The sequence below is a fragment of the Vidua macroura genome, chromosome 27 (genome assembly GCF_024509145.1).
Source record: "Vidua macroura isolate BioBank_ID:100142 chromosome 27, ASM2450914v1, whole genome shotgun sequence".
In the NCBI taxonomy this organism is placed as follows: domain Eukaryota; kingdom Metazoa; phylum Chordata; class Aves; order Passeriformes; family Viduidae; genus Vidua; species Vidua macroura.
The window spans coordinates 3,620,884-3,640,937 of NC_071597.1; the positions used below are offsets into that span (position 1 = coordinate 3,620,884).

General features: G+C 39.8%; 1 protein-coding gene across 1 annotated transcript; it reads right to left on the minus strand.

The window, feature by feature from the left end:
- Positions 1-229: 229 nt before the first annotated feature.
- Positions 230-6,938, minus strand: MEOX1 (mesenchyme homeobox 1). The gene is made up of 3 exons (XM_054000293.1): positions 6,488-6,938; positions 2,341-2,513; positions 230-1,521 (listed from the first exon to the last, which is right to left on the minus strand). The coding sequence occupies exons 1-3, from the start codon at positions 6,936-6,938 to the stop codon at positions 1,399-1,401; spliced, it is 747 nt and encodes a 248-aa protein (XP_053856268.1). The 3' UTR covers positions 230-1,398.
- Positions 6,939-20,054: the final 13,116 nt, after the last annotated feature.

Here is a 20,054-nt window from a genome sequence, read left to right on the forward strand (position 1 = left end):
TTAAATATTTTATTTTCAAAAATAATTATTCTTTTAAATTGGTTTTGCACAAATATTAACTTTAAACTGGTGATTTTTTCCATCCATCAATCAGAGTTTGGAAATGTTGAAAAGGAATGTAATGTATGTTTTTTTTTTTCTTAGTAGATACAGTAAGCAGCTCTTTGAAAAGAATACAGCATCCCTGTTTTTTTTTTTTTAATTGATATTTATCGATTTTGAGGTCTTTTACAAGTGGAATTACCACTAACAGCTTTATAAACATATAATCCAGATATACAAATTTGTACTCAGCATATCTACAGTTCACATGCAACCACAACAGCAATGCATCAGAGTAAGGTGAAAGGCTATAGCTGCAAATAATGATTACCTTTGAAATATTTGAACCAAAGTTTCAGTATTCTCAATGGTCATAATGTGGCACATTAGTGTAAAATTCTGCTTAAAATATGGCATTAGTAGATGAAACAAAAAGATATAAGAAATGGGAGCAGGCATTTTGATACACTACAAGTTTCAGTTGAAAGTGGGGATAATTTAAAAGTGGGAATGTTCCTAAATGTTCTTAAGACTTCTGGTGGTGCTGTGGCAGTTTATTGGAAAAGTTGAAACCAAAATAGTGATATTTTAGCTGTTGTGTTGAGAGTTCAATCTCTGCTGTGCCTGCTGGGACATTTGGTAATGACTGCTTTGAAAAAATATTTGAAACTGAGATCTAGCAATTTAGTTTCAGGATTTACAGTAAGCTTGGAAAAAATCTCCCTCTGCAAATTGCTGCCATCAACAAGGCACTGACCTTCTTGGACTGTCAGTGTGAAAGCCATTTCTTCTGAAACTGGTGAGCAGACTTCTGTGTATATATACTTTTAGTCTCACATTTTATTTTGTAATCTTATTGTGTATTCATACAGGTGTCCAACTCATTTTGCAAGAAAAATCATTGACTGTCAAAGTATTTATTTCCCTCCAAGTAGGGCACAGGGATAATATGCATTGTCAAGTCCAAATGCAGACTGAGTAGGTGTGACCAGGGGAAGCCTGGATGAGAACAGAGCTGCATATGCTGACTAACAATCTGGATTTTCTGGATGTTTCAGAGTCTCAACAACATTACTCCTATTTTACATTCAGCGTTTGTTGTTGTTTTTTTTCTGTAGACACATCTGTGGTAGTAAGACAGTTTGAGAGACAAAAATCAAAACCATGCTCTCCTTTGGCTTTCCCCCCCTGTGCTCTTTAATTGCCTCTGTAACCTCAAGCATCATGCACCTTTTAAAGACTATGGGCTACAGGATTGCCAGGCAGGGTGATCTCATTCTGTAGCTGATTCTAAACAGTTGCACCCACACTCCAATCAATGACTTTCTCCAAACTCCTCTCCCATTGCTGCAGGGACTACTCAGAGCTGGGGGAGGCAGCAGAGTCCACATCCTCTGTGTCATGTTCGTGTAGGGGCACTGCTTGCCCACCTTTAACACGTTTCCACTTCATTCTTCTGTTTTGAAACCATACTTTGACCTGGGTGATAAAGAGAAAATAATTACTTGTTGCCTCAACCTGAGCTGTATAAGCAGAGCTTTGCATATGTGTGTAGGCAGATGATTTGTGGAATTCTAGAAGAAAAGGTGAACAGAGTTTGTCTAATCCATCTCTCTAACAGAGTGGAACAATTCTTTCTAAAATGTTCCACACAGATGTTCCTCTGAAACCCTCAAAGGCAGTACAAGTGCTTTGCCTAGAATATGTCTTCATGTCAAATAAGGCACAATGACTCTCATGTATTTTTAACATCTAGGCCATCCAATCTAATGCTTCAGGAATTTTAATTTGCCTCACATAATTATACAATTCTTCTGCTGTCCACGTAGCCTTGATAAGGAAACCTGGACTGAGATGACAATGAGAGAACAGAAATACCTCTCTCCACAAAACTCTATATAATTGTCTTTCCTTATCACCTCAAAATACCACCTGACCCAGGAAGAATGCATGTATCAAATAATCATTTGAATAATTTCCTGTTAGTCAAAGTCTAAGGTGATCTCCATATTGCATATGTAAACCTTGAAATGTCAATATGGACCAATGGATGGTGGTAAACAAGAACTCAGTAGAGACCAGTTATTACCAGGTCTATCTTTAGTTGAGAGAAACATAACGAAATTATTAACTACTTACAGAAATGTGTAATGAAGGTGTTTGAAAGAATGTGGAGGCTTTGTTTTAAAATACCTCTGTGCCATTGCAAAAGCAGACCCTTGAGTAACAAATCTGGTTTTTAGCATTAGGGAGAAGCTGTGGGGGAGGAAGAAGGAGCTGGGGGGGGTTGGGAAGTACTTGTCTTTCAGTGAGGTCCAGGTTCACAGCTATCTCGTATCTCCTGAGCCTCGTCAAGTAGTTGTGGTGGGCAAATTCAGCTTCCAGCTCCCGCAGCTGCTCCTTGGTGAAAGCTGTCCTTTCCTTCCGTGATTTGCTGCTGGTTTCTGTCTTATTGCTTGAGTTCTGGTTCTCTAAGAGGCAAGCACACTGGTGTGATTTGTGGTTATGCTGATGTGTGTGAACATGTGCAGTTGCAGAGATCTAAACGACTCCTTGAAGTGCTCAGTGGAAGCTTTAAGATGTTTCTTTCTGCCCCCTCGAGCTCAGCATGACTGAGTGGTGCTGCCAGCCTTGGTTTTGAGAGCACAGAGGTGGGAGCTCAGTCAGGATGGGGAGTGGTGTCAGAACTGGGTCTGCACAGTCACAGAATAGGAGCTGTGGGAAAGAAGCTCTCATTCCTTGCTGCCATTGTATCAAAAGTTTCCTTCCCCACATTTTTACTTTTATTCTTTATACAAATATTTTCACCCTGCCCTGATCTACCATGCAGCAGGCAGCCAAGTGCATGCAGCATGCAGGATGTTAGGAGTGCAGGGTGAGAAGAAATCACTCAGTGAGCACCCTCAGCTGTGGAGCACGACCTGGAAATATCAGGGATGGGGAGCAGTAAAACAAGCAAAAGCAGAGAAACAGTGGTTTATGCCCAGATCCACCTTGAACACCCTGGTTTTTAACTTTTTCTAATCCTTGCTGAATGAAGTCTATAAGCAGATCTGGTGTCTGTGTACATGACAGAATCATCCTTGTCATTGTGCTGTCCTGAAAAACCTGTTTGCTATTCCTGTACATTTCTGCAATGTAGTCAAGAGCTGTATTTCAAAGCCAAATTTCAAGCCATAGCCAAATTGATGCTGTATCAATTATGATAATAAGCAAACACAAACTGACTTCGCCTGAGACTGTGGCAACCCTTTTTTCATTTTTAAAAATAGTTTTCTTTTTCTTTTCTTTTTCTTTTTTCTTTTTTTTTTTTAATTTTATTTTTATTTTTTTTATTTTTCCTTTTTCTTTTTATTCTTTTAATTTTGTTTTCTTTTTTTCTGTGTTTTTAAAATTGGTGCTCAAAGAATATCCAAGCAATGCAAGGAAAAATGCATTTCTTTTAGTGAGCAAAGTCCAAACTGCCAGTGTTTCAGGGAGTCAGTTTTGTGAGTTCCTTGACTTTTTCTCCCCTCTTGCTCCTCCTGCTAGATTCCCTGAACTAAACATGACAGTAGCATTCTTTTATGCTGAGAATTAGTTACTTAATTTTTGTGTGTAACCAGTACACAATGCAGCTCTGTGTGTCCTAGAATAATATTTCTACAAGAAATGATAAGCAAAATGGTAACAACATGAGCACAATGTGCAGCTTCATCTTCTAGATGTCATTTTGGTGGCCAAAGTAGTAAAACTGGAGAAATCCGTGAGGTGTGACTGTGGCCTTTGTGACTGATCTGAGCTTATCAGAAAAGGAGAAATCAGACACAGGTCTGGTAATGCACAAGGGACCAGTGTGCCACACGCTGCAGCTGGACTGCTTTCCACTCCCAGGGATTTAGTCTGGTTTGTTCCATGCTGCTTTTGCTACTTCAGAAATCCACAAATAAAGGTGGGGAATGTACAGGAACAAAAGTTTCTGCCCACGTTTTTGCCCTCAGTTTAACAATCCCCTTTGTTACTGCACAGACACACTATCACATTTCACAAGTGTGACTTGTGAGGGAGCAGTGGAGAAGCAGGATTTGAAGTGTGGATCTCTTGCTGGGAACTTTGCCACCAGCTCCTGGGAGCCTTGAACCCAAGGGCTTCCCCTGGGGTGTCTGCTGCCCTCAGAGACACGTGGAGTGTGCAGCAGCTCCCCAAAGCCTTCAGCACATGGCAGAAACTAGAAACAAAGAGCAAGGCAAAGTACATGGGAGCTCAGCACAGCCCTGGGGAAGGACTCCCTTTCCAAGGGGCAGTTTCACCAGTCTGCATCCCCAAAGGCAGTGGGAATAATTGAAAATGGATATTTGGGTGTTTCTGGGAGCAGAGTAGGGTGTGTAGCTTGGAATCTCTCATCCACACTGTGTGCCACAGGGTGGTGTCAAGAGACATAATCTGTATCCACGGCTTGAGGTTCTGTGAGATTCCAGAGGTGGAAACGTGGCCCGGCTGCTTCAGTTTTGACAACAGAATGTGAGAAATTACAAACATGTGAAAGGACAAATCATCTTGGGCAGGTTTTTTCTACTGTACAGCCAGTTTAAAAAGAAGAAAGGAGAGCAAGAGAAGTTAAGGGAAGGGAAGGGAAGGGAAGGGAAGGGAAGGGAAGGGAAGGGAAGGGAAGGGAAGGGAAGGGAAGGGAAGGGAAGGGAAGGGAAGGGATGGGAAGTTCAGGGAAGGGAAGGGATGGGAAGTTCAGGGAAGTTCAGGGAAGGGAAGTTCAGGGAAGTTCAGGGAAGTTCAGGGAAGTTCAGGGAAGTTCAGGGAAGGGAAGTTCAGGGAAGGGAAGGGAAGGGAAGTTCAGGGAAGGGAAGGGAAGTTCAGGGAAGTTCAGGGAAGGGAAGGGAAGGGAAGGGAAGGGAAGGGAAGGGAAGGGAAGGGAAGGGAAGGGAAGGAAAGGAAAGGAAAGGAAAGGAAAGGAAAGGAAAGGAAAGGAAAGGAAAGGAAAGGAAAGGAAAGGAAAGGAAAGGAAAGGAAAGGAAAGGAAAGGAAAGGAAAGGAAAGGAAAGGAAAGGAAAGGAAAGGAAAGGAAAGGAAAGGAAAGGAAAGGAAAGGAAAGGCAGATGTGTGCCTCTCCCAAGGAGTGTGTCTCCTTCCAGGATCCCAACCAGCTTCAATGCTGGGTTGAATTTAACAGCTGCCTCTCCCCAGGGTTGCAGTGGCCTCTAGAAGGTGGAAGCCCAGACCTCTCAGGGATGTCATTGCTTAGAGCTCACTGAGAGGAAGAGAGTAGGGGACAGCAGCAAGTATGAAAAGAAAGTGTGAAGAGTGCTAGTAAGAGAAAACAAAGGAACTTTTTTCTTCCACTTAAAACAGGGAGATGTGCTTTGGAACCAGTCTCTTTAAGGATAAAGATATCCCTCTAATGTGAGTAAGCTGAAATCTGCTGTTTACCTATGACTAGCTGATGTTTTAATGAAAGTGTTGTTCACCTTTTAAATTACTCTTTTATTTAAACTTCTTTGTATTTGGGAAAATTTTGCCTAAAGATGCTTTTTTAAATGAAAATGAACTTAAATTCTACAAATGTCTGCAAAACCTAGAAACCAATCAATTAATATTTTTATCCCTGCATTCTCTGCCTGTGAAATGAGGCTACTGGAAAATATTCTGCACTTGGTAGCAGGGCTGTGGGAAAAAGCACACTGTAGCTTGTAAGAGAATACTATGGCATTTGAATGTATATAAGCATCTTAAATTGTAACCACTTCCTAAGAAGAAACAATTTTATGCATATTTCACTGATTTGGATCTGAGATCAGCAACTTAGAGTTTGTATAATTATGAAATTATTGATTTTTACACTGTAGAAAGAATTTTTTGCTAGCTAGGATGACACAATGAAAACCATGTACATTTTCTGCATTGCTGGACATTGTACTGAAGGGCAAACTTTTAGAACCTCCTGTTGTGAGGTTAAAATATTTAACATTTAGTGAGACCGAATAGAATTTATATTTAAAGAAAGACTTTGCCTCTTGTACTTCTTACCATAAACTGAGATGTCAAATTCCTAGTATGACATTCCCTACCACCACAGGCAGCTCAGGGTGAGGGATCTTTGCTCTCTGCCATTCTCTTTTGCTCAGACAAATGGCAGGTGTGAATGTATAACTCCACATCCTAGGACCTGCAGTTCTGTGTGTACATGCCATGTGACTCCTGCTCAGTTACAGCAAATGTGCATTGTGCTGCTGAGTGAAATGCCTAATTCAGCACCCAAGATCTGCAGGAGTGAAATACAAAGACCAGAAAAAGAATAAGACAGTTAGTTACAGTTAGTTACTGTCTAAAGTTTCCCCTGTCAAGTATTATGAAATGTTTTGCTCAGCAGCTTTCTTTCTTAAGTCCCAGTCTCACCAGGTGTTCTCATTCCATCTCCTGCACTCTACCACAACCCTGATTTCATATCACCTACCTGAGCTTTCCTTTTTCCTTCTGGATGGCTTTTTCTCAGAGTCACTTGTAGGATTTGCTGCTGCCTCATCATCTTCATCTGCGCCCACAGCCCCACTCACTAGGCTGGGGCTGCTGCCCTCTGAGTGGCCAGAAGCCAAGGCCAGTCCTGGATTTCCTCCTCTTGTGGCCTCAGGTGCTGCCAGGTGCCACTCAGGGTGCTGGAAGGAGGGATGCTGCTCTACAAGTGCCCGCTGCTCCTGCGGGAAGCTGTGGGGAGCTGTCACCAGGCAGGAGGCTGAGAAATCAGAGTAAGCAGCAAAATCTGGTTTTTGCTGGAAGGAGAATGGTGCTGCTGGATAGTGGCTGAGCCCTGGAGCTGTGGTCAGGTCGGCGTGGGAGCTCCTCACACACCCCCAGAGCAGGGTGGGAGGCTGTGGGCTGCGCATGCAGCTGCTGCTGCTGGGATCCATCTGCTTCCAGTCCTGTCCACACCTCAGGGCTCCTGCCTGCTGACAGCTCAGCCTCCAAAAGCAGAAGAGAAGCAGAGGGAAACTCTTCCAAATTTTACAGAACAGATCACCTCCCTAAACAACAGTTTGCTTGTGGGTTTGATGCTCCTGCAGGTTTACTGCTTTAGGAACTCTGGTTCTAAAGGTCTTCATTGCCCTGACTGGGGCAACCAGATTTATGCAGGGATTGCCATGAGCTGCTTCCTTGTGAAGTGCTGGGCATGAGTGAAACACTTTTTAAATACTGTGCTGGGGAGACAGCGACAAGTTTGTGAAGTGAAATGTGAGCGAGGGGAGGGAGGGGTTAACACACATACCCTCAGCCCCTCCAACCAAAGCAAAGCAGGCAGCTATTAATCATCTGAAACCTTATATGCACATCTAATGGGATTTGCAGATGGAGCCTTTTAAAGAAACAATGTCTGTATTTTTTTTTTTAAGGGAAAGAGCAGCACACAAAAAAAGTCTTTAATGTTTCCTTGTAACACTATGAAGTTATTTTTATTGCACTGTTAACAAAATTCTCCGTCTTGGGTTTAGAAAAAGCCCTAAAACTGGATTCAATAGGCACCAAATTTCAAGAACTAAAGTGGGAAATCGAAGTAAGAAAGGACTTCACTAATTATATATAATTTAAGGCCTGATCCTAAGGTTAAAAAAAAATTATTAAACCTGGCTTGTACACAGATGCAAGGCTTTGAGTGATGTTTGTTTGTTTTGTTAGATTTGTAACACATGTATTTGCTGAGGGTTGGAGTCTGCTGCCAGTGGCAGTTATTCTTTCTGCATTCTACTTTCTAGGGAATTTTCAATTCACCCTCCTGTAAGGAAATGTCCTGATTTTATGCCAATGAAGGACATGTTTTTCATCTTTCATTGAACATTTTATAGTTTTTCCTAACAGGAAGTAGATTTTTTAGACCCTAGAGCCATCCCAGCTGAAAAGACATTAACAGGGAATCTGTCCTCAATCCCTTTTTCCCAGAAGTGTGGCAGCTGAGAACGCCCCAAACGCTGCTATGCCAGGGTTATTCTCCATATTTTTAATGACAATTAAGGTATGCATGTGTTCCATGTTTCCAGAATCTGCTTGCAACCATTTCAAATACTCCCCCAGGCCTTGTTCCATGTTGTGTGTGCCTCCTTCCCTTCTCCCACCACTGCTGCTGGGTTTTGTGCTGTCTCAGGAGCACAGAGATTTAACAGACACGAGGTCTTCATTTCTCAAAAGAGTTCACAAGTGATACTGAAGATATTTTGGCTTTTGTATCATTCAGAATTGTAAAATTTAATGGAATCTGGGTGAGGTGGGGAATGTGTTTATGCTGTTATATCTGTTGGGTTTTAGAACTTGGCCTTTTTCCAGGAAATCAAATTATTTTCGTTTAGATCCTCCTGAACAGGAACATCAAATTCCTTTCTCTCACAAGAATCTAAATTTTCATGCAAAATACTCAATGTCTGATAGCTAATTCATTCTCTAGGAAGAGCTCACCTAAATCCTTAAATCTGCTGCATTAAATAGTAAACATTTAAAAGCATTTCATATTCACAGGCAGGAGGGAGACCCCAGACTCTTTTTTGAAAGGTTATGATGAACTTGTGAATGCTGCAAATGTTTCAGGCACTGGCATAATCTAAGTCAGAGTCCAGAAAGTTTTGCCAAAGCAGAATATTTAATTTATATTCTGTGTGTGTGTGTGTGTGTGTGTGTGTTGTAATATGTCTAACACTTCACTTACATGGGTCACTCGGTGTTTGCATGAATTCAGACTGTTTTTCAGTCCTGCCTTCAGTCTGCAAAAAGCTCTCTCTAATTAGCAAACATTTGTCCTTGCAGGGATGGAAGAATTGTCCCTTAGTGCCAAACCCACTTGGGTCAGGATCAGCTGTAGGCCTCCAGGCAGGAATGCGCAGCAGGGCCTGACTGGATCCCCACCCATCATCTCCTGGCAGGTTAAAGCGCTCGGGCCCGGATCTGCGGGAGCTCTCGCTGTTGTTCCTCCGGCCCCAGATGTGGGAACAGGAGATGTCGTGGCCTTGCCCGGCCTGGGAACCCTCGGGCCCCGCGGCGCTCCCGCGGCCCCGCAGCTGCCGCTGTCACTCGGCGCCTCAGCGGGGGCCGGGGCCGCTGCATCTCCCTGACACCTCGCTCCTGAAACAACAGCCGCCAGCCCCGCCTGCCCAACCCCGTTTGTTGCCTGAGGCAGACACCTTTAACCTTCGGAGAGTCAACATCTCTGCGGTCAAGCACTGAGAAATGGATGGGGAGAATGGCATGCACGGAGGTGGGCCCTTGTGAGGAGCGCTCCCGTAGGGAGGCAGAGATTTATCCTTGAGCTTTTCCTCTGTCCATTTATCCTTGAGATTTTCCTCTGTCCATTTATCCTTGAGATTCTCCTCTGTCCATTTATCCTTGAGATTTTCCTCTGTCCATTTATCCTTGAGATTTTCCTTTGTCCATTTATCCTTGACCTTTTTCTCTGTCCATTTATCCTTGAGATTTTCCTCTGTCCATTTATCCTGGAGCTTTTCCTCTGTCCATTTATCCTTGAGATTTTCCTCTGTCCATTTATCCTGGAGCTTTTCCTCTGTGGGATTTCCCCAGGTAAGGAGCAGCCCCAGAAGCAGACCCTTCTTCTGCCCTCTGCAGAGCCAGCAGAGAAAGGGTGACAAGGACAGCCACAGCAGCGCCTGTGAGGGTGATGTGAAAAACATGTTCACTTTCTTATCTCCTTATCTCCTATAAAATTTAAAAATATTATAGGAGATAAGTGATTTATTAAAGAAATATGGATATTGATCTAGCACTGATATCCAACTGTGACGGACAAAAACTCTCTAACAGTTTAAAGTTAGAAAGTGTATGTTTATTGCGACGCCGGGCAGCGTGTGGGATAGCTCCCAAATACAAATGATTACAGAGTCCTTTTATCCACACAAGAATTGAATACCCAAAATACAAATACATATTCATCATTCCTCGCTTCGTATGCTAATCATTCCAAAAGCTATTAAGCATGCGTAGTTTGTTCCTTGAAATGGGCCGGTGGTCCCTTTCATGGGGAGGGGTCCCAAAATGAGGAAGTAAATGAAGTCTTCCTCATTCTGCCCTTTCTACCTTTTCAATGCAAATATGACAAATGAACCTTGGTAGAACTCCCATTCCTTGTCTTCAATTGGTTTCAGAACAGAGGAGGCCCACGATTGTCTTATGTTCCTAAAAGCTATTTGTCAGTTTCTATATTCTCCATTATAAACCCAGCTAACTAAACATTGTGTTGACAAGCAATCAATTATTAGTTAACTACTAGCTCTTAACTTCATCAAGGCCTACTTACAGAGTCCTTTAATTTTAATTAACTCTAGTAAGGCTTATCTCTAACTAAAATCTTAGCTCCTCTAAAATCTCTAAATCTCTTAAAGTTTATGTTTCATAAGGACTGCAGATTAAAGGTTATTACAGCCGGGTGCATCTTTGCACTCAGCCACTGTTATCTTTGGGGACAATACCTTCAATACCTTTCCTATTACATCAGCCTATTGCATATTTATAAACACTTATGTATAGTAAACTTCTTCTTTCAGCTAGTTTCTATATTCCAAGAACTGTTTAGCATGGCTCTTCTTTGGATGTGCCTTTTCAGAGCATGCAGATTCTTTGGTTGTGGTTTTAGTTTATTCTTATTTCCTCCAGATTTTGGGCTTTGGTCCACACTGCCTTCAGACGGTGAGTGCTGATAGTTGGCAGATCTGTAGCAGGTGTCTTTTTCATAAATTCATTGGACATCCAATGAATCCCATCCAAGCAGGCATTTTAACACAAGCTTACTTATATCAGCTATTTCACTCAGTTTAATTAACAACAGAAATAAAACTGATATTTTTATAACAAAGTTGCTTTAACACTACACATATAAAATCGATTTTATTATTTGCAAAAAGCCAATATTATATCTGTAACAGAGAGGAGAAGGGGGCTGCAGCAGCTGTGAGAGCTGGGGAGGAAATACCAGGCCCAGAGATGGGCTCTGTGTATCTATCACTCATTTGAATAGTTTTCTCAGCCTTTCTGGAAGAATAAAAGGATAGAAGAAGTGTAATGTTGGAACCCTGGTTACTGAGAATTTCTGTGCTGACAGTCTCTGACCCCCAGGAGAACACTGCATTGACCTGAGGCTGTGGAGAAGCTTCCAAAATGGAATGATAGAACTGGGATTGTGGGGGTGGAGTTTGAATAGAAGTGTGTGATATCACAGGGTGGAAGAGTTTAAGGTTTTAGAAATATATAATAATAGTAATATATATATAAAATGATATATATACAATATATATAATGGTATATAATAATAATATATATATATAAAGCAAGATGGAGGTTTTAGGGTGGAGGCTGGTCCTTCTTCACGGGTTTGGGTGGTTTTGTGTAATTGGATAAAAAAATCCACATTGCAGGCACAGGTGACTGGTTATTGGGTTAAAAGTGAAAATAATTGAGGTGTCATTTCTTAATTGGACAGTTTATCCTTAAAAGGCCTTGTAGAGAGAGGCAGGGCTCCATTTTTAGTTTGTTAGAGTGAAGTGCTGTAGAAGTCACCATTTGTGAGACTGTTACAGAGATAAGAGCTAACAAACAAACCCCAAAAGAAATGCCATCTCACACATTTAATTCCAACCCTAGCAAAAAGAAGTTAAAACTCAACAGTGTAAAGCTTACACTAATATGGGCTGTGTACCTAGAAAGGAAAAATCATCTACTAACAAGAGTTACAGAGCCATGTGATTAAAGAGTGCTTTTAAAAGACATCAGATATTGGACAAAATGTCATGAAATGTTAACTTGCATTTTGATGTAATGCCACATGCCATATTAGTCGAGTTTAAAAGGCCTGTATTTGCAGGAAATCAGTATTAGATTTTTTGATAGTTTGAAGGAGGAAATTGAGAGAGGAAGTCTGTGTTGCTTCTTAAAAAATAATTTAAAAGTGGTTTTTTTGTAAAAGTGATATCACAGTTGTGTAATATCTTTATCTCTCTTCTCCCTAAACTTCTAAGAACAAGTTTTCAGTCAATTTGTAGGGAATTTTGAAGCACAAATGATATGTAATGTCAGAGAAATAGTGTTGAAGAGAAGATGCCAAACAACCAGCTCCTGGATCTGCAGTAGTGGAATGAATATCTGAAGTTAAATGAGTAAATAATGCTTTTACCTAAGAGGAGTGTCTGCCTTGCTGTGCAGATGGGGAGCTAGCATCACCACCACAAGCATTTCTAATTTAATGATAATGTTTCCCTTAGCACTAAGTCAGTATTTCCGGGATTAATTAAATTTGATGGCTTCACAGTAGTGAAGGAAAAAAAAAAAAAAAAGAAATCCTGCTTCAGGTAGAGGAAACATCAAGAAGTGTAAGAGACACTTACATGATAATTTATCTTAGGACAGAGAGCAGCAGAAACAAAAAGCAAAAGAAAGAGGGGGCCGGCTTTAAGTTTGCAGAAATACTAAGAGGAAAAATCACTAGCTAGAAGCTGCTGTAATGTTACACAGTGTTCTGTTCCTAAAAAATTGACATGAAACCCAAAAAAAAAAAAAAAAAAAAGGTACTGTTATCATGGAAATTGGGAAATTAGACACAATAAATTCTAGGATGGGTAGATGCATACATGTTTTTCTTGTACCTTAGATCTGTTCCCACTGAATTGGGATTTTTTCACACAATTTGTTTAAAGCATTGTCTTTTGGTTTCTCTCTACTATTAAGAAGTGAGTATGAATGCAAATAGATAAATATTTATAATATTGATTGAAATTTAGCAATTACAGGAAGCAAAGCATGTTCCATTTTTTTCAGCAGCTGTGTGCTAAGGGAGCAAAGATCTTGGCTTGCAATTCTAGACACAACTTCTGCATTCCTTGCTTGTCTCTCCTCTTGAAGTTCTTTTTGTGGATATCAGGCCCAGCATCATGTAAAGATGAGGAATATCTCTCCCTTGAAAGGTCATAAAAGCAAATAATGTCTCAGCTACAACATCAATCCTTAAGACAGGAAAGACTTGCCAAAAACTTTGATAAATCATCTTTTTTTTTAATGACTCCTGTCTTTATGTTGTGCTTGCTATTGTAGCTGTTTCATGGAGAGCTGCATGTCCTGAACAAGGTCCAAGGCACCAGAAACTTTCTATTAAATCAAGAATATTTTGTAAGATCAGCAAAGGAACAGTTAAGTAGTTTGACTGGCAAATAGTTTGAAAAATACAAAATTAGTTCAGCTTTTGGCAGATTGCAAAACTCTTCTGTTCTTTTCATCAGATAACATGAAAGAAAGAGGAATCATGGCATCCCCAAGGAACAGAGAGGAGCAGAACACTCAGCTTTTTAAAACCATTTTTTGTGGATATGGGTTAACAAACCTACACTTAGACTTCAGTGTGTGGTTCATATATTTTGAGGCAGAGCAGAATGCAGCATTTTCATTTTGTTGTATTAAGCAAAATTCCATTTTTGTTGTATTAAGAATCCCATACGTTTCTGGAGATCCTAATAAATACATTTGTAGAATTATCTGACAAGTGATAAACTACTAAATTTCTTCAGTGCCAAGAGGTCTGCATTACCTCTCCTGAGACTACCCTTTGCCTCTGCCTTTACCATTGTGCTCTGGGATCTCCTTCAGTAGAACTAGTTAAATTAAAGGCAAAATTTAATTAAATTGAATTAAATGTTAAGTTAAAGGAAAATTTTGTAAAGGATTTTTAGAGGATTTTTTAGAGGAATTCATTCCTCTGTTGAATGACTGTAATGGAAAATGTTTTTTTTCCTAAATTATAAAAACATTAATTAAGTTAATATTATGTGGAATGTAGTCACAGAATGTTTTGAAGAGATCTGAGTAAATTCCAATATTCAAGGTGTCCTATGTGATCTTGTCTAGTAATTAAAGTCCAATCAGTTGCTATTTTTTTAGGGAATTGTGCTGAAACCACAGAACACATTGTTTTGGATTACACCTTAGAACTAGGACAACAATGACTTGTCTCTGTTCAGTTTCAGTTCTCTTTTCCAGGAAGGAAAAGGAACTGTGAAGGAATGGATTGTTATGGTGGAGTATCTCCCTCTATTGGTACATTTTTAAATGAGATGGAACCACGGTTCCCATTTCATTGCACCAGTTCCACTGGTTTTGGAGCACTGCAAGTTGTGCAGCCCATGGGAAGTGATTCTGCAGTGACCAGCCCATCAGCTTGTCCTGAAATAAAGGCCTGAGGGATGCAGGTTGTGTCTGCTGGGGAGAGCTGGGCTTGTGCTGGCCTCCTGTCAGCAGTGAAGAGAGACAGACTCAGTGTGCTGCTCAGTGAATCCCAATTTATTGTGGGATACAATGCTTATATACTGTTCAGGGAGGCTACTAATGTTCTACTACAATTATTGAGTTAATCATCACACAAACAAACTTACACATTTGAAACATCTCTAGCTTGCAGAAGTCTGATGTCATTTTCTTTTTCCAGCCAATCTGTCTGATTTGATCTTCTTGCAGTCTTGATTTAATTCTCAAAGTTCTGTTTGCTCTTGCCAAGGCATCCTGTCATGAAATCCCTTGTGCTAAGCAAAGTCCATCATGTGCCTCGTGTCCCCAGCAGCCTCCCTCGTGAGGTGTTTCTCTGTAGCCAAAGCTTTGAACCAAATTTTCCTGGCTCCATTTCCTGATCTGTCCTGCAAGGCTGCAGAAACCTGATTATGCTGTGCAGGTATGGATCCTGGAATAGAGAAAGGGCAACTGGATGCAGCATCCCCAGGTTACATGATTCATCATCACGTCAGTTTATAGATTATAAAAATTTGTTTTATATAAATAGAATAGAATAATATATAATGTTATAATATAATATAATATAATATAATATAATATAATATAATATAATATAATATAATATGTTATATAATAGATAAAATACACAACATAACATATAACATATAACATATAACATATAACATATAACATATAATATACAATATATAATATATAATATATAATATATAATATATAATATATAATATATAATATATAATATATTATATAATATATATTATATATTATATATTATTCATATTATACATTAAAACATAACATATATAATATAATATAAATAATATTAATATATAAACTCCTTGGTTTATATGTAGCCAATAAAAACTTTTTCCTCCCTGATCTTTTGTGTAAGTGTGCTGCTTACGAGCACAGTTTGCTTTGGAAAATAATTTGCAGAAGTTTTAGCCTGTTGCCTTTGCATGAAATAGCAAGTCAGAATTTTTCAAAGGATACTTTGTTTTCACGCCACGAGGTGGAGATGTCTACCTGAAATTATGGTTGAAGAAAAAACTGGGAAATTGTGGCTGAGGTTTAAATAAAATGATGCCTTCCCCCTCCCCTCCTTCCACTTAGAAATAAATTTTTAAAAAGTTAAACAGATAAAAATAGGCACCATAAAAGTATGAAGATGCTTTATCAAGGACTTCCATTATTCTTTAGGTTTACATAAAAAATAATTTAATAAAATAACTGAATTGCAGCACCTGCCCAGTGCTCGGTGAAGGTGTGATTTTCCATGGGTTTTCCATAGTCTGTCCCCAGCCCCACGGGCAGGATTTGCTTCCCAGCCCTCCTGGTGCAGCTGAGAGCTGGAGGATGCTTCCAGCTGAGGGGCAGGAAAAGCCAGTGAGGAACCCCGTGGTGGGAAAGAAGCCCACACCTGAGCACAGGGATAAATAAATTAATTAATAAATAATAAATATATTCATTAATAAATTCCCAGCTGGAGCAGTTCTTATAGGAAAGGCCAAAGCTGAAGTGTAGAGCCAACAAAAGCACACGAGGTCAGACACCCCACCCTGCAGCTAATGGCAAAGGAGGAGGGAAATCATGGCTTCAGACATTTAAACCCAGGATTTAAAAAAAGAATTTTAATGAGTTTATAAAATTAATAAAATATACAATTTAAATTTGATAAATTTATAAATTTATAAAAAATTATAAATTTAAAATTTATAAATTTATAAATTAGGATTTTTATAAATCCTGAATTTGAATAAAACTCAGGATTTATAAAAAGAGAATTTTGGAGACTTATTTTTGCAATAGAAGAAGGGCAAGCTCAGGAGTGGGAGCACATTCAGGCTCCCTGAGCCTTGTGGGGCTTTTGGGTGCAGGGGCAAGGCTGTTCCCAGATTTGCTGAATTCATGCTCCCCCTCTCCCTTCTTGTAGTCCTTGTCTTATGGCTCTTTTCTTATTTGGTTTTATTTTATGCTTATATTATATATATATACTATATATATATACTATATGTACTATATATAGTGTATATATATATAATTTATATATAGTATATATATACTATATATATATGTATATATATATATATATATATAATATAAGCATATTTTATTATTATATATATATATATATACTATACATACTATACATACTATATATAACTATATAACTTGTATATTTAGGTCCCTGCAGCAAATTGTGTGTTTTCCAGGTTGTTGTCTGGGGGTAAGGGGAGACATTAATTTTTCTCTGGTCATTGGGCTGTTGCTGTTGTGGGGGAAATGTGTGTGAGGAACAAAATTCCGTGCTAGAAGGTGACTGGGACACTCACTCCTGTTCTTTGTTGCTCAAAAACAGTGAGGCAAACTTGACTCAGGATGCAACAGTTATGGTTTAAGGAGAAAAAAAAATGTTTTTCACATTTTCATGTCTTATTCTTTTTTAGTTCCATGCATGATAAAAAAACTTAATTTTTTTTCTGTTGGATGCTTCATTTTTTAAAGTGTCAAGCAGCTGGCTACCCCAAAAAGTAGCAGTTTCCTCAGCTGGAAGGGTCTCTGTGGTTGCCATGACAGTGACTGGCAGGATCATAACACAAAGGTGAGGAGCCTGTAAGTTGAAGGAGGCCTCATGTAGGGTTTGATTGATAGAAAAAGTGATTTTTAGCTTGGTAAGAAAGAGTGTGAGCAGCTCCTCCACTTGCCCCTTGCTGGGTTCCCAGGGCCTTAAGCCCTCCAGCAAATAACGAAGTATTTGCCCAGAAGCTATGAGAACAGAAGCTTATCTAAAAAACCCCCAAGGAATTCTATTTATTTCTGAAGGACTCAAAATTGGGGAAAAAAAAAAAGAATTGAAAAAAAAAAAAAAAAGAAAAGGGGAAAAAAGCTAAAGATAAAAGGGTAAATAAAAATAAAAGGGGTAAAGAGGAGCTTCTGATTCCAAAGTCTGTGTTCCACTGTGACCAGCTGTGGCTAGGAGGATATGGGGCTACTGACAGATTGGAGCAGCCTGACATTTGGGGTTTGGGTGGGATATTTGTCTCTTGGCCAGTCAGGCTGACTGGTTAACATTACTCTGACTCACTAGACAGAGCCCTGCAAGACCAGCTTGGTGCCACAATATTTCTCTTCTGATTCCCACAGTTGCTTCTTAGCCATGTTTTTAAGGGACTCTTTAAGGTATAAAGCTGCTGCACCTATGCTGCTGTAATTAACAAATCTTCAGTTCCCCATTAGTGGTAAAGATCACTAGACTGGTAAGGTTCACTGGAAATGAAAAATCTTTGAATTATTCTGTAATGTTCTAATTCTGAAATCTGCTGAACACATGTATCAACCACAAGTTAGAATGTGTTTGTAAGTCTAACATAATCTCATTACCAACCAGCGAGTTCTTAGGAAAAAAAAAAAGGGAAATCTGGAAGAAATACTTTTATGATGCTTTGTTTCTGCTTGCTAGTGTTATTTCAGGCCTGTAAGAGTATCTCAGTTATAGAGGTCAATAAAATGTGGGAAGAAGAGTGGGAGATATCCTTCTGCTATCACAGAATCAATCAGGCTGGAGAAGACCTCTGAGTGCAGCCTGTGACCCAACATCAGCACGGCACTGACTTTCCTTAGACATCCAGGAATGGTGACTCCAGCACCTCCCTGGGCCTGCCAAGTCTCATCATCTTTTCTGGGAAGAAATTCTCCCTCCTGCCCAGCCTGGACCTCCCTGGGTGCAGCTCAAGGCTGTGTCCTGTTCTGCTGTCCCTGGTGCCTGGGAGGAGAGGCTGCCCCTACTTGGCTCTCTCCTTTCAGGCAGAATGTGATTTATGCTTGGGATGAAATACATATTTGATAAACAGCTGGAGCCCAGTGTGGAAAATGAATTTGTAGAGAATTTTTAAAGTTTGATACAAGGAGAAATAGAACTAGGAAAGATGCATTGGAGTAGGACCCATGAGGGGTAATTTCAGATGACTGGCTTTAAGGCATTTACAGCATGGGGTGGCAAAAGCTGATAGGCCAAGGAACACTTACAGTGTGTTGTAATTAGGAAATGGTTGGCTTCTGATTGTGATGGTGTGAATTATAACATCTGTACTCTCTCACCCTACATATGAGACTGAAAATGGAATAAAAGCTTTTAAAACACCTCTCAGTTGTCCCATCTAATCCAACAGCCAAGCTATCAGTATGTTGTAATAATATTTCTCTTTTTATTTGGCAGCAAGCAGAAACCCTGGTTTTCTAGCCAAATCTTAACATAAGATGATCTTAACATCTGAATGAGTGTGGTTTCATCAGAAAAGGTGAGAAACAAGGACCTGAAAGCTAAAAGGATTTTTCTACTCTTTCCACCATACAGGTGTCTATGTGTTACACCTACAGCTGGAATTTGATATTCAGGAGCTCAGCATTCAACAGTGATAAATTGCATTATTAAATTGTGTGTTCTGCCACTAGAAGCCAGCAGCAGGAGAAGACTCAAAGGCCTCTGCTCTGTTCAGTTCTGTGCTGGACTGTCAGTCCACTGCAAATAGGAAATGGCCAAAATTAAACACAAACTGACATTAAATCCACACTTTTAGAATACTGTAGGCTAGGTGCAATTAGTAATTACCACTTATTTATTATGAACAAGTAGAATTCTAATTAGGCTGATTCGAGCCTCAGCTACTCCCTCAGTTTGGATTGGCAATTAAGGTACTTCTTGTACTAGTAATTATGGTTTACCATGAAATTACTCTCCCTTCTACCCCCAAAAAAGCATCGAATTAGCCATGAGTGGAATTATATTTATCACAGGACCCTGTGCAGTAGATACTTTGCAAATAAATACAAACAATTAGACAAACCACTCAGAGTGCTGTGCCAGCACAGTAATTAGGGTTTGAAGACAGGAATTTTTGCTGAAGCCAAACTGGCTGGGTTGTCATTCAAGAGAACAGCCCTGAGGGTGTGTCCCCAGCCTCTGGCTCTCCTGGTGCCCTCCCAGGAGAAACCCAGCAGGAGGAACAGTGCAGAGAATAGAGTGTTCTACCAACATGGTCTTGGAGCAAGGAGCCAACTTTGTGAATTCACCAGTCTGGTGTTTTCTGAGATGTCACAGTGACCCTGGCAGGTGACCAAGCCAGACCAATACAAGGCTGGTGCAGGGTATTTCAGCAAACAGAGGTGTCAACAGAAGGATAGCAAGCATAAGCTAAACCTGAATTCTTCCCTTGCCCAGAGAATTAGAAAGCAAATTTCTTTTCCTAATATTTGAATTCCAGTCCCTATAGCTGCAGTTGTTTTTTCAGTGACAATTTCAGAGTGGTATGCTCTTGTACAGGCTAATGAATAAATCAGCTTCTGACTCCTTTTCTCTCCCCTTTCCTTGTAAAAATGTGTTTGTCTCTGGCCTTGTAACCAAAGTGGAGGATTCTGTGCCACAGAGCTTTGGACTTTCACAGATGGAATAACTATCCCCCTTCATTACCACATTAACAGTGGAAGGCCATCTATAAATCAATTGGGTTTATGTATCACCAGTAGGGGATCATGGATTAAATCTTAGTGTGTATAGATTTTAAGTGCCAGTTTAATTTTTTTGGTAACTTTTAAGTTGCCTTTGCCTCACCCACTGTGCAGAAATAGTGAACATTTTATGCTTCAATTTGTTTAGCCATTCAAATATGCACAAACATACTGAATTTCCTTTAGAACATGAAGAATTTTCCTAGTTTAAAGTGTTAAACTTCTTTTAACCATGGAAGCAA

What these genes read in the sequence shown, in the direction of transcription:
- MEOX1 (XM_054000293.1), bottom strand. Translation starts at nt 6,938, where the DNA reads ATGGATCCCAGCAGCAGCAGCTGCATGCGCAGCCCACAGCCTCCCACC. An exon ending in AAGGAAAAAGGAAAGCTCAG is followed by an intron (nt 2,514 to 6,487) that starts GTAGGTGATATG and finishes CTTGCCTCTTAG; the next exon opens with AGAACCAGAACTCAAGCAAT. An exon ending in TGGACCTCACTGAAAGACAA is followed by an intron (nt 1,522 to 2,340) that starts GTACTTCCCAAC and finishes TTTATCACCCAG; the next exon opens with GTCAAAGTATGGTTTCAAAA.